The 24,421-nt window shown below is 38.8% G+C and overlaps 1 protein-coding gene and 1 pseudogene across 3 annotated transcripts in view; one reads left to right on the plus strand and one right to left on the minus strand.

The window, feature by feature from the left end:
* The window catches only part of LOC135098127 (calcium-dependent secretion activator-like), a 375,310-nt pseudogene that overhangs the window by 348,127 nt on the left and 2,762 nt on the right, over positions 1–24,421 (plus strand).
* LOC135098130 (calcium-dependent secretion activator-like) overlaps positions 1–24,421 on the minus strand; it is an 85,672-nt gene that overhangs the window by 24,691 nt on the left and 36,560 nt on the right. For all 3 annotated transcript variants that reach the window (XM_064000333.1, XM_064000335.1, XM_064000334.1), the window contains exon 3: positions 495–596. In XM_064000333.1, the coding sequence (XP_063856403.1) occupies positions 495–596 (102 nt within the window). The remainder of the gene's footprint in view (positions 1–494; positions 597–24,421) is intronic.

The following is a 24,421-nucleotide window of genomic DNA, read 5'->3' on the forward strand; positions in this document are numbered from 1 at the left end:
ACAGTCACATTACAAAAAGTTTTATACTGTATTTTGCACATGCGCAGTATTGTTGTAAGTTTAACATGCTTTTTTGCCATAACTTGCATAACTCTTATTAACAACAAAATTTGAGCTTAATCAATTAATTAGTTGAAAAGCTGGAATTTTTACTTTACACATGCACATTGCTACTTGGAAGTTGGCAAAGAATTTTATCAAAATTATAACAACATGACACCTCTTAAGTTTCACTGAAATTTGTTGAGTAGCTTTTGAGAAATCGTATTTTTGACACCCTTCTACCTTTTGCAATTTACCCAATGACTTCACCCAACAGAAAAGATAAAAGCTATATCATATAAAACTGACAGAGTTGTGCTATCAGAGTTGTGATATCATACAAAATTATCATACAAATGATAATGATGATGCAAACTTGAGTATGTCCTTGACAAATCCAGCTTAAAGATTCTTGGGATTCATTTCAGAACTTAATGTTAATTTGCACTTACATAAAATTTGTAATTTGGTGTTCAAGTAAGACTCTTAGTCTCTCCTTGATGTGTTGGAAGCGCTCCTTCTCTTCTGCCAGGACGGTCCCCACACCATCAGGTCTGAATGAAGAAGGAGTGTTACGGCAGGACAAAATGAGGGCTTCAGTCTGAGTAATGAAGGGAGGGTGTTTCATGAACTATAACCAACTATATCTTACTTAGTCTTAAGTCCCATAATTTACATTACTCTGAAAATATTTACTGCTACAAGAAAGGATTTATTGCTACACTGTAAAATCATAGATATGAATTGAGGGAAATTAAGAAACTATGCTGTCACCTAAGAAGGAACCTCAGCAGCTGCATTATAAAAATATAACTACTCAGACATGAGCCCAATACACTGTGTAAAAGTTGAATGTCTCACTTTTTTCATACATTCTGAAGCTATATATTTCTGATGCAAATTACTTTTATAAAATAAGTACTTAACTTCATACATTAGATGCTCAAAATAGAAATACAAAGCATGAGGATGGTTAATGTTGTTTTAAATATTTGGTTATGCAACTAATATATAATGATTCAGAGTATACTTTACATGATGTAAATGGCTTGATATGACAACCTTATTCTAAAGTCATGAATACTGATGGCAGACAAAGATGCATCAAGCATAAATTAACGTAACAAGTGGGCATGACCGATGCAGTTTGCATAAAACCTGCCATGCAGTAGTGATTATTTTGCAAAAGCATTATTTCTTTTCATATTTCATATGCACCCAAACTATCTCAAATCAAATTAAAGCACATATTCTGGCACAGATCCCGACCACATCAGCAGAATTAGAAGAAAACAGAAAAAACTATGAAACATATTACAAATTTGCAATGAACTTTCATTGCTTATGCTGTGTTAATTTTTATATTGATGTATAATGAGTTACTGAGAATAAGGGACTGCATGGTGGTGGTAGTGGTGGCAGAGCTTCTGTGAGCCACCCTAGGGTGTACCATCAGTGCTCAGCAGGCAGGGTGAGTGACCTTGTCTCTGAGGTGTTGACCCACCACACTCTTAATCATTAAAATAACACTGCTGTCTAGTTAGAACCACCCAAATTTCTGTCTATCGAGTTGGGGGTTGGAGACAACAGGAACCAGCTGTGGCCTGGCCTGATTCACTCTCAAAAGAAATCAAGGCACCCTGCAGACATACATACATACATACATACATAGTGCATACACACGTATAATGATCATTAGATTGCCAATCAGGCATGGAGAGGAGATGTTCTGCCATTTTTTTTCTTTTCTTTTTTTCCTCTTTTATGATCATACACTATAAAATGTTCATGCCTGGGTCTGAATAAAATGGGTAAAGCTGCACAGAGATGTGGGCAAACTAAAATCTATTGGCCAAAAAAAAATAAATAAATAAATAAATAAATAAACAAATAAATAAATAAATAAATAAAAATAAAAATAAAAATAAAATAAAATTCTTCTCTCATGAATAAATCATGTTCAAGTGTATTATGAAGAACAGTACTTAATACAATTATGAAACACTGAGATAATTGGTGTGAAAACTGCTGTTTCAATATGATACATATCATGATATGATTGTAATGTAGTGTTATATGAATACCCACATGGATGCTTGTTTGTTGTCTATTTTCCTGGTTGCAAGAAGCTTGATAAGAGAGAGGGAACTACATCTACATAGTTCATAATGTAAGTATGAGGGAAGTAAGTATTTAGCGTCTTAAGAAATTTTAGCCAGGAAAATTTCAGCAGAGAAGAATCACACCTATAAACAAGTAAGTTTCTCAGTAAATTCCTAATGCATTAAAAAAAAGTGGCACTGAAAAAAGAGGTTGCTTGGAAAGATCACAGTTCCATGCAGATTGACAAGGTGCTGACAAACACCCATGGATTCAAAACAGTAATTGTAACTTGGAATGAAGGCATTATCATAAGTAACTAAATCTGAACTAATGGAACTACTAAAAATGCACAGAATAAGAACAATCATGCTACTCACACTGAATAAAGTTCAGCATGATATGCATTATTTGTCCTAACTGAATATATCAACTGCAACATTTCAAGTTACTGGTGCACAATGCAATAGACTCGTGAATGACATGAGTATAAAATTGCAATAAATGCTCATCATGAAGCATAACATTTTCCATCTGTAATAAAAGAAATATTCAAAATACTGGCATACTAATTATTCATATGCTTATAAAAATTTAAAATGTGTTGTGTATATCTAGCAAACTATGTAATTATAAAGATGGTTCTAGATTATATTACCATGAAATCCAATCTTCTACACTACTTTCCTTTTCAACAAACCTTGTTGGAAATGGTACGTTAGGGGCTATTGGGCCTTGAGTTTGTTCTTGGCTATGGACAGAAGACAAAATGGTGTCAGATGAAAACTAAACGTACCAATGTATCCTACTAAGATCATTTTATGTACTATGTCGTTATTTCCAAGCAAGCTAATTTTGTTTATATACTTCCAATAAGGATGTATATTAAGAGTTAGGCAATGATATTTCTAGATTTTTTTTTATCCAACTACTTAGATCTTGCACCCAAGAACAGAGTGAAAATGACTATCAAAATATAATCACTGTAAATTTTCAAAATAACTGTATAATCATTGCCAGTTATGGAGAGTTCCTCACTTCTCTGGTATATGTATCTCAATTTTAGTATGTTTGTTTAGACTGTCAGACCAAATTCACTGTATATATATATATATATATATATATATATATATATATATATATATATATATATATATATATATATATATATATATATATATATATATATATATATATATATATATATAAAACTGTTACAATGAGATTATTATAAAATTAATTATAATCTCTCCACACAGTAGGAAGGTGGTTTTGATTTCCAAATCAAATATGTTCCAAGGAACATATGATAATGGTTAATACCAAGTATCAGATCAGATTTTCTTTCTCAGTGTTATAAAACATTCTTTGTCCACATTTTCCATACCATTTATCATTCTATAGATGTTTATTAAACCCCTCTCTCTCTCCTATTTTCAAGGGTAGGAATTTCCAACACTCTTAATCTCTCTTCATAGGTCGACTTACTCAACTCAGGAACCATCTTAGTGACTGCTCTTTGTACTCTTTCTAATTTTATAATATTCCTCTTTGTATGAGGAGACCACACCACTGCCACACATTCCAATCTTAGTCTTATCATGGAAATCAACAACTTTTTATCATTCCTTCATCTAAATATGAGAATGCCATTCTTACTCTTTTTAACAAATTCATCGTCTCTCCAGTAATTTTATCAATATGTCTGTCCAGAGTCAAATTTTCAGTAACTGTTACTCCCAAATCCACCTCCTCTTTTGATTTCTGTAACTTCACACCATCCATTTCATAATGATATTGTATTCTTTTCTTACTCTTACCAAACTCCATTACTTTACATTTACTTAAATTGAATTCCATTTGCCAAGATTTACTCCATCTATTTATCTTAACTAAATCATCTTGCAATACCATACAGTCATTTACATTTTCTACCCTTCTCATCAGCTTAGCATCATCTGCAAATAAATTCATATAACTGTTTATTTCTTCTTTTATGTCATTCACATATATTACAAACATTATTGGTCCCAACACGGACCCCTGTGGGATACCACTAGTTACTTTCAGCCAAGATGAATTCTGGTCTTGTATTACTGTTCTCATCTCTCTATCATCCAGATAATCCTCCATCCACTCCAGTAGTCTCCCTCCAATTTTTCCTTAATTTTTTTTATCTTCCATAGCAATCTTCAGTGTGGTACTTTGTCAAAACACTTTCTTCAAAAATAAATAGACACTATCCACCATCCATCTCTCTCCTGCACAATATTGATTGCCCTTGTGTGTGTGTGTGTGTGTGTGTGTGTGTGTGTGTGTGTGTGTGTGTGTGTGTGTGTGTGTGTGTGTGTGTGTGTGTGTGTGTGTGTGTGTGTGTGTGTGTGTTTTGGTATATATTTTTAGTGTAGTTGTTATTCTCTTTCCTGCAGTATTTCATGTAAAAATGTAAATACACATGACTCATAAGTGAAGGATAACAGGGTATGTGTTGCTGATCAGCTGATCATGTCTAATCAATCACAATCAGGCAGTGTGATCAATGTTTGTTTGTGTGTGTGATCTACTTTCTCTCCTGCATCATCTCACAGTAAAACTATAAAGACATGATGTAAGTGCTAAGTAAGTGTAGTAGCTTGGTTCAATCTAATCTGACATGATATGTGAAATTAAAAACTCTACCAAAAATCACTCTAATTTCAAGTAATAGGCAAGGCGTATATATGAAACATTTCAGAGACAGGAGGCATAATATTTTTGAAAGGTGGCTTTCTCTCTCTCTCTCTCTCTCTCTCTCTCTCTCTCTCTCTCTCTCTCTCTCTCTCTCTCTCTCTCTCTCTCTCTCTCTCTCTCTCTCTCTCTCTCTCTCTCTCTCTCTCTCTCTCTCTCTCTCTCTCTCTGAGACATGGTAATCCCACTACTGTCTGTTACTATGGTCTGAGAGATCAGGTGAGTGAGTGGCCACATTGAAAGCAATTTCAGGTGGGAGTTGCCATGGCAACAGACTTCCATCCTCCACAACCTATCCCCCACTGACACCACCTGATTTACTGGACATTGAGTTCAAGGTCATGATTGACAAGTTCATCATCAAAACTTTGTATACATGCTACCTATGAAACTAGAAGATAAGGATGTCATGTCAGTATGTGATGGGAGAGAAAATTTCGACATCATAATATGGCAAAACGTAATGATGCATTGTAAAATAATTATTTGAGAGATACAATAGGGGCATAGTTTTGCTGTAAAGGAGGCAAGAACCAAGTAGCCTTGCAAGGCATCATCACCACAGTGAACATAAGCCACTGTCAGTGTGCATGAGTAATGAGGTGAAAATGCTACAGAGTCTCATGGTTCATTGATGTGGCAGTTTTTGAAAGATCTGCTTATAGCAATGTGTTTGGGAGACTTTTAGCATTCATACCATAGCTGTTGAATATGGCAGCCATAAGTAAAATGTGTTATAAACATTTCAAAACAGGTTTTTGACTTCAACTCATCATAAAATCTTTATTATTGTTTTTACCAAACTTTCACAAGTAAATCTGAGTTCTGCTGAATTGAGCATTTGAATCAAAATGCCCTATCTAGTTTCTGAGGCAAGATACAGCAGAAAATATTGAATACCATTCTCTGGCTGCTAGTTATAATGTATAAAATTTCTTGCTTTTAGCTCTCGCCACTCACTAGCTTTCTCACTCTCAGTGTGGTTGTAGCCTAAAGCGAGAGAGAGAGAGAGAGAGAGAGAGAGAGAGAGAGAGAGAGAGAGGAGAGAGAGAGAGAGAGAGAGAGAGAGAGAGAGAGAGAGAGAGAGAGAGAGAGAGAGGAACAAAGGAAGAAAGCTCATTGTAACAGACAATAGTAGGATTACGATGACTCACAGAGAGAGAGAGAGAGAGAGAGAGAGAGAGAGAGAGAGAGAGAGAGAGAGAGAGAGAGAGAGAGAGAGAGAAGAGGGGAGGCAGGCAGCAGCCAGTCAGGAGTTAAGCACTTGTGACATCACTGCAGTGGGTGGGGGAGGGCTGAGGGGACTAGTTAGCTACTCTCCACAGAATAGAAATCTTGCTACTTTTTGTAAATATGCACTGTAGCGAGCAGACAAGAGCTTATCAGTGTATGTGACTGGTTGCATTTACTGCTTAGCTTAGTGCTTACAATGGACTCTATAGACAGCCCCTGACTTTATAGACAACCCTGATGAAAAATTTGGCAGATGTGATAGGTGATGAAGCTGGTCTTGCTATGGAATTTGAAAGTGACAAGGAAATGGATGATGACATGGATTATGAAGAGTGGCTCCCACAGAGAAATAGCAAGACATCAGTAAGAAACAGGTTAGTTGATTTATTGACCAATTGTTTAGATGGAAGTAAATATGATAATTATATATTACCAGACGAGCTATGGGAATATAAAATCATGGTAGAGAAACTTAGATGTAGAGAAATCCATAACATGGACAAATAGTATGGAAGGAAGACCAACTGTGAACATATCCAGTGTTATAGAATGTTTGATGGGAGACATGAGGTCAGTAAATTCAGGAAAAATGGCATGGGACTTGTTCATAACATCTGGTATGATTTCTAATATCATGCAACTTACTAATCAGAAAATTGAAGGTATAATTGCAGAAATTTCCCAGAGGCCTTGAAATAATGATAAACTCCCATCACTTATGGTAACAGATTGCATTGAAATGAAGTTTTGGGTTTGTTGTATGTATGTGGCTTATTAGGCCAAAACTAATATACTTTTCATGAAAGAGTTTGGTCACCCTGTATTTGGTGCAGTAATGTCTGTGAATAGATTTGGATTTTTACATGCAAACTTAGCTTTTGACATTGTTGATACCAGACATCAGAGATGGCTACATGACTGGTCTGCTGCAGTCAGGGATCTTTTAAAAAACTTAAATAACCTTGCCTGATCAGTGTTAGAGCCAGTGACTTCTTGACCATTGATAAAACTTTATATTCTTGTAGAAATCAAATAGGATTCACACAGTCCAATAAGAGCAAACCTAAATGATATGGCCTGTTGTATAAATTCTGTGAATGCAGTAAGAATTCCATTCACCTTCAGGATGAAGGCCTTAACCCTACTACATCCATGGTTCACTTCCAACAGTGAAGGTTCTTGTAAGTCAGATACAAGAATTTGTAGACATTAGTGGTAGGGTAATAAGTCTAGACAGACAGTATACCAGCTTAGAGTTGTTTTAGTGGCTTCAAACACAAGGTATTGCTGGTGTAAGCAGTATAAATTGCATGAGAAAAGGCTTACCATCAGAGATAAAGGCAGTCACTGTAAGGAAAGAGGTCATACCAGGTGTACTATATTAAAGATAATGAGGAAATAACTGAATTCTTATTTATAGTATGTACCAAAAGTAATGGTAAGAGAAATGTATTAATACAGCCTGTTCTTATGCTATACATGATAGAAAGGTGGCCCACAAAAGGTAATTGAGTCTTCCATCACCAGAATTTCATGCACTTTATATTTCTGCCTGGAACAATGCCAAGTCTGTTCTCCAACTACCCAAAAACTCCTCCATTAATAGAAAGTGTCAAAATTTCAAGATCTAATTCCTCTCGTGACTTGTGACATCTAGCCAAAAACATCTCCAATAACTTTGCTTCTTCTTTCCCTCCTTTATTTCAACAAGATGGCACCACTGCTATCGCATCTATCTCTAAAGCTAAACCCTTCGCTCAAACATTTGCTAAAAACTCTACCTTAAACAATTCAAGGCTTGTTCCTCCCTCTTCTGCACCCTCAGACTAGTTCATGCAACCTATTAAAATTCTTTGCAGTGATGTTTCCTATGCCCTCACTGGCCTAAACCCTTGGAAGGAAGGTTTATGGACCTGATGGGGTCCCTCCTTTTGTTCTCCAAAACTGCACCTCTGTGCTTGCACCTTGCCTAGTCAAACTCTTTCAACTCTGTCTGTCAACGTCTACCTTTCCTTCTTACTGGAAGTTTGCTTACATTCAGTCTGTTCCTTAGAAGGGTGACCATTCTAATCCCTCAAACTATCATCCTATTCCTTTAATTTCCTGCCTATCTAAAGTTTTTTAATCTATCCTCAACAGGAAGATTCTTAAATATCCATCACTTCACAACCTTCTATCTGATCACCAGTATGGGTAAAAGAGAGGAATGTACACCTTCATGCCAGACACTATCACCTCTGTTATGTGCTTGGCACACAGAGACAGGTCTCTGTCACAGGAGCAGTAGTCATTCCAAGGAAAATCAGCAAAATACCTCTTCAGCTTCCCCAACTAGCAGAGGCAAAATGCCAGAGGCACCTCTGCTTAGGAGGATACTGACGAGGGATTGGAGTGATAGCACAAGATACAGATATGAGATTGTGATCGGAAGAGCCCAACGGAGAAGAAAGGGTGACAGCATAAGCAGAAGGATTAGAGGTTAGGAAAAGGTCAAGAATGATGGGTGTATCTCCAAGATGGTCAGGAATATGAGTAGGGTGTTGCACCAATTGCTCTAAGTCATGGAGGTTAGCAAGGTTGAAGGCTAGTTCACCAGGATGGTCAGTGAAGGGAGAGGAAAGCCAAAGCTGGTGGTGAACAGTGAAATCTCCAAGAATGGAGATCTCTGCAAGAGGGAAGAGAGTCAGAATGTGTTCCACTTCGGAAGTTACCTTCCTGTGTGTTTGTGGGCACTCATCTGTAATTGCGTCTCTTCCAAGTGAGCTTTCTTTGTGTTAAATGCTACTGTGTCAGGCTCCTGGAAGGTTCTTGACTTGCAGAAGACTTAAGTAATTACCAGTGTAGTGTAATTTATTCCCTCCTCAGGCCCTGATCAGGCCTGCTGTCCAGGAGGCTGTAAAAGACACTACTCTGCTAGTGTTATAACACCTGTTACGAGGGCATTATCTCCCTAGGGTAGTATACCTCAACCGTATATGTGTTATTGCTTGTTATAATTGTTTCTCCCTAGACATGGTTGTTGATCCTTTCACAGCTGTGGGGAGGTAGTTGTTGTTAGAGTATTTCCCTTGTCTGTAGGTGGGTGAAACAGATTGGCAACCTCATTATTGTGACCTGGCATTACGACCATTATTAAGAAGGGTGCATGAGTCAAAAGTGGACCTTGTTACCAGTATTCAGCCCTGCAGCCAGTCATGTAGGAGGTGACTAGGAGAAAGCTAGTCCAGGTGCAGCAGCTTTGTGAAGGGACTGGGAACTGTGGTCATAACAGAAATTGGTGACCTCACCAGGATAGCTGGAAGTTTCATCCCCATGTGTGGGAGACAGTTTGTTGTTTGCTTCATTGCCTTGTGTGTGCCAGTGTAAGCCATGTAAGGCAAGGCTGGTAGCAGGGATGACACGCAACCTGAGTCCTCTGCCTATGTTGGGAGTGGCAGTGTAGATTTAGCCCAGTTCGGTGTGAGGACACCTAGTCCCACAACTAGCATCCATGGACATGTTAGCTCTGCTTGCAACATTGGTAGCTTCTCCCTGACCAAAGGCATGTCTGGGGAGATGAGATTTAAGTTGGAATTGAGGAGAATGGAGCTTGAGATGAAGAAGGAGGTTAGAGAGGCCAAGGAGAGAGAACTGAGAAGGCTCCAGTTGGAAGCTGAAGCCAAGGAAAGGAGATTGAAGATGGAGGAGGCTTGAAGCCAAGAGGGAAACTAAGAGACTTGAGGCTGAGGAGAAGGCCAGATTACCTGAGCAAGAAGAAGAGCTGAGGCTTCTTGAAGTAGAAAAGGAGGAGAAGGAGAAGTTGAGGATGTATGAAAAGAAATGAAGATCCTTGAGGCAGAAAGAGAAAAGGAAAAAGCTGAGAAGAATAGGATGTTTAAGTTGGAGAAGACTAGGATTAAAGTTGATTCACCTCATGGCTTGAGGAGAGGAGTGAAGGAAGATACTGTAGAAAGCCAGATGAAGAGTTTGAAATGAATACCAGAGTTTGATGAAAAGAAGGTAGCTGTATGGTTCAGGTGATTTGAGAAGAAGGCCTCTGAATTTGATTGGCCTTAGGAGAGATGGGTTGGCCTTGTGGCCAATATGTTGAAGGTAAGGCTTTGGAATTTTATAACAGGATGTCGGTAGAGGATTTGGAGAACTATGAGAAGTTTAAGGCTGACATCCTGAGAGCTTATGAGCTGTGGCCAGAGGCTTACAGGCTGGAGTTCTGTGGAGGAAAGAAGAGGCCCAGTCACTCCTACCTTGAATGTGCTCACTACCTGGAGGAGACATTTAAAAAGTGGATTGCTAGTGAGCAGGCAATCTCCTACTGTGAGTTAAAGAAACTTATGGTAATGGAGCAATTTCTCAGTGTGGCCAAGAAGGAACTGGTGCTGCTGCTCAGGGAGAAAAGGTTAAAAAGCTTTAATGAGGTGGCTACCTGGCTTGATGATTATGTGTTGGCCCACCATCATGCATTCCACCACAGGGCTATGGGAATTAAACCAGCTGGGGGAAAATGGTCTGGCAGCAGTGGAAGTGGTAGTGTTGGCCAACCAGGAAATCCCCATTACACCAGTGGGTTTGGGAATAAGTCTGTGCCCAGGAATTCATATAACTCCAAGCCTCCTTTTGATCTAAAGAGGAGGGCAATGGAGAATATGGTGCATAGTACCCCTAAATTTAACAACCAGCACACCTGTTACCACTGCAAAGAGACAGGGCATTTCCAATTCAATTGCCCATAGTTGATCGTGACTTCTGCCCCCTAAGCCTCCCCAGAAACCAGTGGCTTTGCTAGTTTGGCCAGACCAGGATAAGGAGGAAGAATTTGAATCTCCATACAGTCCAACCAGAGAGAAGACAGGGGGATGTTGCTCATGTGTCAGCAATTAGTACTCCACCTGAGAGTGTGAGGTCTAGTTTAGATTTATGCTGTCCCTTCTTATGTCTAGGAACTGTAGAGATTGTGGGGATGGTGTATCTTGTCACAGTGTTGCATGACACAGCAGCCCAGCAATCTTTGTGCTGGAATATTAAAGGGAGGTAGGTAGTGTCCAGGAAGGTAGTGCTACATCAGGGCATCAATGCTGTCGAGAGGTTTGCCATTACTAAGGTGAGGCTGACTTGTCCACTGGTGACCACAGAGATACAAGTGGCCATGACAGAGGACCTGCCAGTGTCCAGGGTTGACTTCCTTTTGGGAAATGATCTGGCTGGAGGGAGAGTTTGGGTATAGCCCCATCTGCGGACTCTGTCCCCAATGTGGAGGCTACTGAAGTACCTGACTCTATTAATGTTATCACCTGCTCCATGACAAGGAGGGTGAAGTCCTCTGCAGCTCCTTGGGTTGACTGCAATAAGACAGGACCCCTGAAAGAGGAGTGCAGGGGTGATGTAAGTGCTGCAGTGGGGGCAGAGTGCTCAGAGGCCTGTTCCACTGCTGGAAAGGGTTTGGATGATTCAGAGTCAGACTCCTCCTTGAATCATGGTGCAACAAAGCAGAGCCACCAGTGGATGCACCTGACTTGGTTGGGGATGTTACTGAGAGTGAGGTTGAAGAGTTGGGTTTGGAAAGTCTATTTGCTGGTTTACCTCACTTGGCAGAGCACCCCAGAGGTGGCACTCAGGCAGAGTTGCCACCTGGCATGGAGGCTATAGGATCTGGCCCTCAGCCTGGTATCCAGCTTGGTGTATCAGGCATGTTGGGGGGTTACTGCCAAAAGCAGGGAGGCTCCCAGCTCTGTAGGGGGAGACAGAAGTTCCCTCCCCTGCAAAGTCTCCTGGAGGCAGGGAACAGGCTGTTCCCCGACGGGTGATGGCTCCTTTAGTGGCTTGCCTGTGTTAACATCTGAGCCGGCAGCCAGTCAGATATCTGGAGAGGTTAATGTTTCCAAAAAAGATCAGCAAGTGGTTCCTGCTTGTGCCATAGATGCCAGAGGGGGACAAGAGTCTTGGCTTTGCCTCTTCTGTCTGATCCTGTAGTCCTGAAGGACCTAAATGAAGTTGAACCTGATGAGCTCATAAATGAGCAACAGGGGGATGAAGAGTTGGCCCCATGCTTTTCCAAGGTGGGCGAAGGTAGTGAAGAAGTGGAGGGAAGGGAAGTTTGTGTTATGGAAGAAAATTTTGTATCATCAGTAGAGAGAAGTTGACGGAGGGGAATTACTCCAAGTAGTAGTGCCGTCTGAGTTCAGAGAAGCACTCATGCTATTGGCACATAAGGACCTGATGGCAGGTCACCTCGGGATTAGGAAAACTGTGGCAAGGCTACAGAGGATTTTTTGGTGGCCCAGCATGACGAGTAGTGTTGCTACCATACTTAAGTGCTGCCACACCTGTCAAATGGTGGGAAAGCCTAATTAAGTGCCACCAGTAGCACCTCTTCACCCTATCCCCATTGTTGATCCTCCCTTCACCTGAGTACTTATTAATATTGTGGGTTCTTTCCCCCTTTCTCAAGCAGGTTATATGTACCTGCTGATTATGATGGATGTCACTACAAGGTACCCAGAAGCCATATCCATCAGGAGCATCCTTTCCAAGGTGGTGCTGAAGGCCTTATTACATTTCTTTACTCATTTTGAACTGCCTTCTAAGGTCCAGTCAGACCAAGAGGCTAACTTTACTTCCAAATTATTTGTGCAGACCATGACTGAGTGGGGGATTAGGCATGTCCTGTCCAGTGCTTGCCATCCCTGGTCACAAGGAGCTTTGGAGAGGCACCATCAAGCTTTAAAAACCATGCTAAGGATCTTTTGTTTGGACAACAACAAGGATTGGGATGAGGCAGTCCCTTATGTAATGTTTGTTGTGCAAGTGGCACCCACTGAGTTGTTGGGGTTCTCACCAAACCGGCTGGTGTTCAGCCACTGTGTGCATGACCCATTGGATGTGGTTCAAGACGCATGGTACTGCCCCTGGTCTGGTCCCCAAAAATATTTGTTGGACATGGTAATGTGCACACGGGAGAGGTTGTTGAAGGCACTCTAGGTGGCTCAGTTGCACTTGTTCCTGGCTCAGAAAAGTATGAAGGCTTACTATGACCGGAAGGCCAAGTACCAATGTTTTGCCCCTGGTGATGAAGTGCTTGTGTTACTCCCCGTTCAAGGACAGCTGCTGGTTGTACGCTACAGCGGTCCTTATGTAGTGGAGAGGTGAATGGGCAAATTAGATTATCTGGTTGCCACTCCTGACCAGCAAAAGCAGGCTCAGCCTGTTCCTAGAGGTGAATTACCCTCCTGTGTATTTGTGGGCACTCGTCTGTAGTCATGTCTCTTGCTAGTGAGCTTGTTTAGTGTTAAATGCTACTGCATCAGATTCCTGGAGGGTGCTTGACTTGCAGAGGACTTAAGTAATTAGCAGTGCAATGAAATTTACTCCCTCCTCAGGCCATGATCAGGCCTGCTGTCCAGGAAGCTGTAAACTACACTACTCTGTTAGTGTTATAGTACCTCACCAGAAGTGGGTGGTCCATTACGAAGGCAGTATTCCCCCCAGGGTATTATACCTTAACCATATATGCGTTATTGCTCGTTATAATTGCTTCTCCCTAGATGTGGTTATCAATCCTTTCACAGCTGTGGGAAGTAATTGTTATTAGAGTATTTCCCTTGTCTGTAGGTGGGTAAAACAGACTGGCAACCTCATTATTGTGACCTGGCATTACAACCATTGTTAAGAAGAGTGCATGAGTCAAAAGTGGACCTTGTAACCAATATTCAGCCCTGCACCCAGTCACATAGGAGATGATTAAGGGAAAGCTAGTCCAGGTGAGGCAGCTTTGTGAAGGGGCTGGGAACTGTGGTCATAACAGTAGTGAGCACACTCAAGGATCACCAAGCCTTTTCTTACCTTCGCAGAGCAATGAAATAAATATCCATTGCCTCAAAAACTTAATTCCTCCATCTATCAACTCAACACAACCTTCCAGACAACTATCCCCTTTTCTTCAGTGACACTTGGCTGTCCCCCCTCTTCTACACTGAACATCCTTGGTCTGTCCTTTACTTATAATCGAAACTGGAAACTTCACATCTCATTCCTAACTAAAACAGCTTATATGAAGTTAGGTATTCTGAGACATCTCTGCCAGTTTTTCTCACCCTTCCAGCAGCTAGCTCTGTACAGGAGCCTTATCTGTCCATGTATGGAGTATGCTTCACATGTTTTGGACGGCTCCACTCATACCGCTCTTCTAGACAGGATGGAATCAAAAGCTTTTCAACTCATCAACTCCTCTCCTCTAACTGACTGTCTTCAGCCTCTCTCTCACCGCCGCAATGTTGCATATCTAGCTGACTTCTACCACTATTTTCATGCTAACTGCTCTTCTGATCTTGCTAACTGCATGCCTCCCTCCTCCCGTGGCACTTTCTTCTTTCTCTCATCTCTCTTCTGTCCACCTCTCTAATGCAACAGTTAACCAGTATTCTCAATCATTCATCCCTTTCTCTGGTAAACTCTGGAACTCCCTGCCTGCTTCTGTATTTCCACTTTCCTGTGACTTGAATTCCTTCAAGAGGGAGGTTTCAAGACACTTATACTTCAATTTTTGACTACTGCTTTGGACCCTATTCAGGGACCAGCATCTCAATGGGGCCTTTTTTTACTGGATTTTGTTGCTCTTGGCCAGTGTCCCTCCTGCATAAAGAAAAAAAATGAAGGAAAGCAGTCTCGCTGGCAGAGCAGAGAGAGAGAGAGAGAGAGAGAGATTGTGAATGTGTGTGTGTGTGTGTGTGTGTGTGTGTGTGTGTGTGTGTGTGTGTGTGTGTGTGTGTGTGTGTGTGTGTGTGTGTGTGTGTGTGTGTGTGTGTGTATTTACCTAGTTGTTGTAATTTACAGGGCCTGAGCTACACTTGTGTGGTCCCACTTTCATGTCTACACTTGTCCACTTTTTCCTTGAAGCTGTGCACACTCGTTGCTGATACTATATCTTCACTTAGCTTGTTCCAAACTTCTCCATCTATACTTCACATTACTACACATAGTCATTCCTTCTCCTCCTTTTCCAATGATTCCACTTATTCTGACTTCCACTTCTTTCCACTTCTACTTCTGTTGGCTTCTACTTCTGGAAGAACTGCAGCATAGTGATTTGACTTTTTCTGCATTTCTCTTAATATCTGTGTAGCAGATATCATTCATCACAAGAGAGCTTCTGCCAGCATTTTGGGTAATTTTCTTGTAGGAGCTGCAACACATCTCTGAGGTGATGATAAAATGTGTTGCCTCTCCATTTCTGGTGAGAGGGTGAAAGTATATCTGCTGTTGCTGCTCAGTGTGCTCTGTATGGTTGCACACTATCAAATGGGAAGTGGGAAAGAGCAGGAAGCATGAAAGAGTGGTGCCAACTGGTGGTTACCAAAGAAAGCATAATATTCGAACATGAAGATGAGCCAGATCTTGCTAAAACATAGTATGAATTTAATTAAGTTTGATATATTTTAAAGTCATTTTAAACTTAATATTCATTAAAAAGACTTGCATAAGCCAAGAGTCACCTGTATTTATTTAGAATATAAGTTTTGTGCTTTGAGGTTTGGATGGTCGGCCTATAAACATGTAACCAGGTCAGCCCAAAACTCAAGGTGTTGCAGACACTATTTGACACCAAGAAATAAATAGGGTCTCAACAAAATGCATCTTTTTTATTTACTTTGTAAATTTATCAGCATTTTTATCTCTTGTCTCCATTAAAACTGGGTTCAATCAAAGGAAATTTCTTCCATCTCAGTCCATCAATTACTTGTTCTCTAACTTTACTGCATCCATTTTATGTTTTCTCATAGTCACTTATCTTTTCAGACCACTATACCATATCTTTATCAATATTTTTCTTATATTCTTCACCACATAGTATTTATTAAAATATTACTGTATTTTTACTGGTACTATTGAGAATGAAGTCATGTTATAATGGAAGCTGCTTATTGGTACTAATTTAATTCATGAAGTTCAATTCTTCACATTGTAATTGTATTTTTTTTATATTACAGTACATTATTATGTTTGTAGACAATCTTGGGCCTCAATTTTAACTGCACTTTTTTTTCTTTCCTAGCATTAGTATCACACCAAAATTGATGACCTCATTGAAAGAACCAGCACATCCATGACTCAAGGAATGACAGACAAGCTGCTGTCAGTACTTGAATCAGTTATATCCAAGCTGGGCAGATACGACGAAGGCAGCTTCATTGGGTCAATACTGTCCTTTACGGTAGGTGTAGATGATGCTTGTTATGGGTGTGACAGAGCTGTGGAATTATGTTGTTTTACTGGAAACTATAGAATGTGTGTGCCATATTCCAAACATGAATGGCTTTCAGTGAAGAATATTCCATCTTTATATGGATTCAAGTGTACCAGGGATATCCTGAAAATGCACTTACATGCAGAGCATAGCGTTTCAGTATATGGCAGTTCCTTGGAAGCAGAGAGCAATTTATTGGGGAAAAGGGAAGCAGTTTTCTTCACCCATCAATAATGGTACAGATCATCCTATACCATGTGAACATACCAACACAGGATCTCCCAGTCTACAAAAGAAAATAACCACTGTTGAAAGATAACCAAGTCTTGGTTTCTTGCCTCTCCCAGGAGCTTTTAGTTGTTTATTTTTTTTATTCAGCCTTTGTATTAAAATCTTTTATGAGATATTAATTATAAATAGCACAATGACATTAATTTTGCATGTATTTTATATTGTAGGACTTGTTTTCTTTTTAAATATTCATCTATTCTCAATTTACAAGTGAACTCTGAAATAATTTCCTAATTGAATATCATGATTTTTGTTTCATTATTAATTATTTAGTGATTACTCTAGTAATTATAGTAATTGCTATTTAATAATACTTCTTAGGAACAGGATTTCATACCAAGAAACAGGCTAGAATTATATAATTTGCCATTATAGGAGGGTGGAAATATTGAAAATCAAAATATCTGGCAAGCACCATAAGCCAACTGACAAAAGTACTAGGTGATTAATCAAAATAATGCATGGAGAATGAGTTAGTACCACAGAAATTGTAAGAAGAAAATAACAGTGAATTTATTTCATGTCTGAAAAGGATACAATAAAAGGAATCTGACATTCTCAGACATTATGGATATATATGCTATCAATAAACTGATAAAAACTCAAAGTAGTTGAAGATGAAATATAGATACCAAGAAGGCTTTGGAATAAGCCATGTGCAAATTTAATATAAGAAATAAACCAAAACGATGTAGCACTGCATGAAAATGACAACATAACTAAGTTCACTTGAAAAAGAAAAAACTGGCATAGGAGGGAGTTATAGTGAAACATGGACAAAAATGGAGCAGCAAGCAGCAGTCTTAAGTTACTGGTGAAAGAGGTACTAGTTTGGTTGAGAATCTGGTAATAGAGGGAATTAGTAAGTAGTTGAGGTAGTGTGTACTTATAAAGAAGGTATTTCTCTAATTAAAGCACTGATTTGAAGGGAAAAGATTGAACTGGGAGCTTGAAGTAGAAAAAGAAAATGATTGATATAAGAAAGGAAGTAATTCTATGAAATACAAAATTTATCTAATACAGTGGAACCTCGGTTCTTGAACTTAATTCATTCCTGAATGCAATTTGAAATTCTAAATGTTCAGAAACAAACTATTTTCCCCATAGGAAGCAATATAAAATGGATTAATCCATTCCCAAACACCCATCCACCCTGTCCTAGTGGCTTATGACAGACACTCCCTCTGCCAAGATGGCTGCTCCACAACATCTCCAGCTCAGAAATTATTTATCCAGAAAGGACATATTGAATGAATTTAGTGACAAGGAACTCATCAGAAGATATTATTTAGACCATGCAGGTATTCTCTTTGTCACCAGTCTAATGAGGAAAGCTTTACAGAGTGACACAAAGAGGAGCAGCTCACTTACTGCCAAAGTGAAGGTAATCACAGTGCTTGGACATCTTGTTGCTGGGAAAATGCAGTTATGCAGCAGTGATGGTATTGTGGGTCATCGAGAGAGCCACAGGGGATTACTTTTGAGGTAGCCAAAAATGGTTTGTTTACATTGAGGCTCTTCAATGGGATCACTTTTACCTCATTTCAAAGATTGAATTACTGTGTTACCCAGAGTGTTTCTCCTTTAAATACATAAAAAAAATAAGGAAATATTTATAGAAACCATAAATTAGTAATAAATGGCACCTTTTGTTTTGTCTTTTAGTATTTGAAATCAAGTAACTTTGTTTTGAGAAGCAAATTATGGTACAGCAACCAAAGCAAATTGGAGTTCAAAATTTCGTTAAAAAACAAATTTGTTTGAAAAGGGAGGCGTTCAGTAACTGAGGTTCCACTGTATATTTTCCCCATGAAAAGCTTGAATCTTGTGCATTCTCTAATGTAGACAGTTTTATATTCAAGCTGAATGAAAGAAAAGATTATCACCAACAACTTCAATAAAGTGCCATGTCATAATAACATGTGGAAGAATTTAAATTTTTCTATGAGTAGGCATAGTATCTTAATTAGGAATTAGGATTTAGATACTGTACTTATCTTGTTGACTTTCAAAAGCTGTAAACCTTACTATCATCAGCATTGGAGGAACAGAGAATTTCAGATATCAACAACCCCAATGAAGAAATGTCTGGTTTCATTTGGCAAAAATTTTTCCCAGTTATCCTACAACTGTTATGGCCCCCTCTTATAGTTGATCAGTGGTAATCATATACATTCTGATACAAATCACCAGCACAATTTCATTTTGCATAATATTTAAATGTTTTAATAAAAGAACTTTTATGCCACTTGTTTTATCCTTGTTCTTAACTTCTACTGGGTTTGGAATGTTTGAATTCTTGATGTTATGTATTTCTGTTGAATATAAGTTTATGATTTTCATTAAGGAATCTTTTATTTGCAACATTTACTGAAATTTGTGTTTTCATTTATGTTATTTACTCCTTGATTTTTATTATATTTTTAGTTTAATAATTTATTGGGCTGTCGGTGTGCTATCTTTCAGTATCGTCAGAATGTAAGTGGATCAGGAAAGGAGTTGGGAAAGGCATACATCAACTTTGCCAGGAACTCTATGGACCAGATCAGACAAAAAGTTAATGATGAGCTCTGGATTCTCAACCTGTTTGAGGTGAGTATTATCATTACCACGGTCTTGTATGACTATCTTTATCGCTACCATCACTGTAATGAATTGCAGATTCCATGTAGATTAATTCCATGTAGATTAATCCTGGTCATGTGGTGGTAACTTATCAAAACATTATGGCTATGAACATGTGTAGCTTGACAACTTTTTCCTTCCTTGTGTCATTCCTGTGGACCTCCTTCCATGTCTTCTTTGATTTACATGACACACCAACATCTCCCACAAAGGGAGACATAGTACCACACAAACATATATATACTTTCACATACATACACAAGCATTTCCTCACATTTTAGCCTCTTGGCAAGTCAGTTGCATAGTATACATGGTATTTTCTGTATCATGATATGACAGCAGAACTGGTTTACCCCTGCTAAATTATTATTGATCCATCCCCTTTTCAGGTGCAAATTAGTTGTATTTGGGACCTGAGGTTACTATATGTCAAGGCCCCTTTTAATACTGTACATCTCATCTCTCCAAACAACATTTTCAACCAGATAAACTTTAAAACTAGCTGTTATCACATATATCAAATATGAAACACAAATCTATAATCCATTGAAGAATATAAAGTTTTACTGTGCCATTGAACTCATTCAGCTACCCTTTCATTGATGACCAGTTAAATCTTTCCTGTCTGCATGTATGTGTTATCCTTACTAAAATGCAATGTCCATAAGAGAGAGAGAGAGAGAGAGAGAGAGAGAGAGAGAGAGAGAGAGAGAGAGAGAGAGAGAGAGAGAGAGAGAGAGAGAGAGAGAGAGAGAGAGAGAGAGAGAGACTGTTGACTGTAATGGAAGAGAATCTAAATACATATGAAGCTATAACAAATAAATAAACTAGGGAAATGCCTGAATAACTTCAAGAAAATAGTTTCTCCATAGACATATAGAAGGAAGTAAACATTTCACACAGGGAAGCCACAGAACGCTTGACTTCTGATCTTTATAAAATTTCTGATTGGGGCAGAACAAACTTGGTATTGTTCAATGCCTCAAAAACTCAATTCCTCCATCTGTCAGATTGACACAACCTTCCACACAACTATCCCTTCTTTTTCAGTGACATTCATCTGTCCCCCTCTTCTACACTGAACATCCTCAGTCTGCCCTTTACTTATAATCTGAACTGGAAACTTCACATCTCATCCCTAGCTAAAACAGCTTATATGAAGTTAGGCATTCTGAGATGTCTCCGCCAGTTTTTCTCACTCCCCCAGCTGCTAACTCTGTACAGCGGCCTTATCTATTCATGTATGGAGTATGCTTCACATGTCTGGGGGAGGTTCCACTCATACCACTCTTCTAGACAGGGTGGAATCAAAAGCCTTTCATCTCATCAATTCCTCTCCTCTGACTGTCTTCAGCCTCTCTCTCATCACCACAATGTTGTATCTCTAGCTGTCTTCTACTGCTATTTTTATTCTAACTGCTCTTCTGATCTTGCTAACTGCATGCCTCCCCTCTTCCCACAGCCTCGCTACACAAGACTTTCTTCTTTCTCTCATCCCTATTCTGTCCACCTCTCTAATGCAACAGTTAACCAGTATTCTCAATCATTCATCCCTTTCTCTGATAAACTCTGGAACTCCCTGCCTGCTTCTGTATTTCCACCTTCCTATGACTTGAATTCCTTCAAGAGGGAGGTTTCAAGGCACTTATAATTTAATTTTTGACTACTGCTTTGGACCCTTTTCTGGGACTGGCATCTCAGTGGGCTTCTTTTTTTTTTTTTTTTTTTTTTTTTTTTGTTGCCCTTGGCCAGTGTCCCTCCTACATTTAAAAACAAAAAAAAGTTTGGAATAAACTAAATGAGATGTTAGTGTGAGCAAAGAGTGTGCACAAAATGAAAGAAAGATTGGATAAATGTAGATAATGGAGATGGAACCCCATGAATGTAAGATGTACCCCCCATGATGTAAGATGTACAAAAACATTTTCTTCTCTCTACTCAGCAGTCTTGTTTTTTTTAATCTGAGAATGTGCAGTGTTGCCAAATATTATTTGATATTACTGCTAGTCTCTTTAATAGAACTTTTAAATCAAGACACTCACCCCATGATATATTTTTTTCTATTAACAAACAGAATTTTTATGATTAAATGCATTGAGTGTATTTATTTATATATGCATATATATGTCTTAAAGGGAAGGGACCAAGACAAGACATTTGTATAAAAAGTACAGAGGATGGGATGCATGTATCTTGTAATTCTTTGAATATTAAGTATAGGTAACCTTAGTCCTCATAAGATTATACAAAAACCATATAAATCCAACATAAGAACTGATCAACTGGCAATGAGAATATGAGCCTGGGAAGAAAGCTTATCAGCAAGGTGGGAGGGAAGGAAATGGGAGAACAAGCACTTCAGCATTCAATTTTTGATTCATTGCCCCCATATGTAAGATGAGGTTTGTTATTCTGAATTGCTGTATTGCTGAAGCCAGGGATGGCCTCATACTGTAAGCATGTAATGTAGGCTTTTACATTATGTCATTTAGACTGGCTGTAGTGATAATGGAGAAACAGTAAATAAATATACTGAACACCCATGACCATGCCACTAAATAATAATATGATATATGATTGTTTCATATATCTATTCTTTATACCAGGCTGGCAATCCCACATTGGGTGGCCCAGATAAGCTACCACATATTCACACACATTATTCATGCTGTTAACTCTGCTGTAAGAATGATGTGTGGGATTGCCAACCTGGTATATAGAATAGATATAAGAAACAATTATATATCATATTATTATTTCATATTTATGTAAAACCAATGCTCATTCAGTGTGGGAACTTTCAAGATTCTTGAGTTAGTTTACAGTACAGTTGACAGCACCAATCAGGTGGTGCATCATCGCTGCCTGACATTCACTTGGATGACTAAAACTCATTATGGATGTGCTTTAACTAATTAATTGGTGCCAAGACATTCTTTATATTTTTTTGCTCATAATAGTGTCATATTTTGGTGTACTTTTATTTCAAATTCATAGCAAAATGAAATTTGACACTATTCTGTGGTATACCCACATATCATTGTATAAAGCTAAATTTATATTTATAAAGATTAATTGAAAAGTTAATTAACATTATAATTGGAAAAATATGATCAGCCTACAAAAGCTGGTTTGTGTACTTCATAGTACTGTACTTTCAAAAGGTGGAAATTGAAGATGAATTTAAATGTGGTACTACAAGAGTGGAATCCTCACTTGTAAGATGGAAATAAGGACTTCTCATCTTGATTCCCATCCATTATGGATAGCTACTACCACCTGCTTGATGAGAATCTCCAAAGTAAAATTGAAGAAACTAATACCATTGAAGGAAAAAAAGAGCCCAATAATGCCATCTAATAATAGTCACCACACATGTCATTCTATTTACTCAGAGGACGTAGGCATATTTGGTGTTTAGCCAGAATTGGGTTTGAGGAGGATCTTGAGTGTGCACCCTTTTCAGCTCCCTGCTGAGGCAGGTGTCAATCATCAGTCCCCCCGGTAGTGTGACAACTACTAGGCTAACACCCGGTATCCCTTCATGCATTTGGTGGAAACAGTCTCTGGGTTAGGGCAACTTCCTCTCCCATCTGTGTTTTGGGTGCTTATGGATGACTCCCTCAACAGCTGGTAAGGCCTGATTCAGCCCTCACTCTCTAAAAGGAACATTACACTTTATCCCTATATTGGTAATACAGATTGAATATAATTATGTAACTCCCTTGTCTATGAACATATCTTTACCTGACATAATGGGGTTATGGCTCAGTATTATACAATTTTTTTTTTATGTTTGATCAAGTTGGCCTACCTGTTACCACATGAGCCATGAAACATATTTTATCAAATGCCAGGTGAATGTCTAGTTCATTGGGCTGAAGAGAAATGCCAACAATTATGCAAATGGCAGGAACCATTCTTCCTTCACTCAATAAGACAGCCATGCTTTCCCTCTTCCTGTATACAGTAAAATCCCTCTCATCCGGCATTCGAGTATCCGGCAGCTTCAAGTATCTGGCACATTTTTCCCCCGAGCCTTAAAATCAATAAAAAATCAATGTGTACTCATAAAATCGATTAAAATTCCCGCGCGAGGCATACTTTGTCCCCTGGCCACCAGAGCACACTGCTTCGCGCCACCCGCGGCCCACTGCACTGTGTTTACTCAGTGACTCAGTCCCGCGTGTGCACTGTTTATCGCCTGACGCCTTCATCATGCCTAAAGTTGTAGAAAAGAGGAAGCGTGTTGTGCTTACACTTAAGCAGCTGATCAGATCAGCTGCTGATTAAGATCAGCTGATCTTTGTTATGGTAAGATGCGTGAGTGTAGGGTGGTGATTGTGGACATAATTTCACTTCTATTCAAGTATCTGGCAATATTCAAGTATCCGGCATGTCGGCGGTCCCGTTGATGCCGGATAAGAGGGATTTTATTGTATTACTTTCCTTTTTATTCTTTCTCATTATTTATAATATTCCTTCTTACTTTCATTTCTGATTTTTATTTCTTATTCATTTATGTATATGTTGTAATGTAGCAAGACAGGAGAAATCACAAATAATGTATCAGTCTGTTTTCCTGTGATTCATGATATAATAAGTGATTGCATGCCATCAACAGCACTTCCTAAAGGTAACCTTACCTAGACTTTTTCAATAGAGAATAGAGGATGGAGAAAATATTAATCTCTTTGCATCTTATTCTTTAGTTATTATCACCTAAAAAAAAGAGTGCAGTCATAATGCAATTGTGTGCTTTGTCATCTGTGAATATAATCCCCGTTTCTCATCTTACATAAACAAGAGTAAGGTAATGATGTTTGAACGTAAAGATTAAGTGGTTATTTTTTATTGCCCCTGAAAAATTTAATGGCCTAAAGAATGTGAAATGTTGCCAAAAGCAGAAAAAAAGTGGACATAACTGATGGCTTAACCCTGCACACATAAGGAAGAGGAAAAAGAGAAAGAACTGTGTTATGTATGGTGGTTGGGTCTTGAAGGCATATGATGAAAAAGAACTGTAAGTACTGGGAAAGTAGCAACAATTGTCGTACATACAATGGGGTACTTGGTACACAACATATTCGACTTACCACCAATGCAGTATCCAACCAAAAAAAATTTTTTTTTTTTACGACAGATAACTTAGTATATGAACAAATC

Source organism: Scylla paramamosain, unplaced genomic scaffold (genome assembly GCF_035594125.1).
Source record: "Scylla paramamosain isolate STU-SP2022 unplaced genomic scaffold, ASM3559412v1 Contig46, whole genome shotgun sequence".
NCBI classification, from domain to species: domain Eukaryota; kingdom Metazoa; phylum Arthropoda; class Malacostraca; order Decapoda; family Portunidae; genus Scylla; species Scylla paramamosain.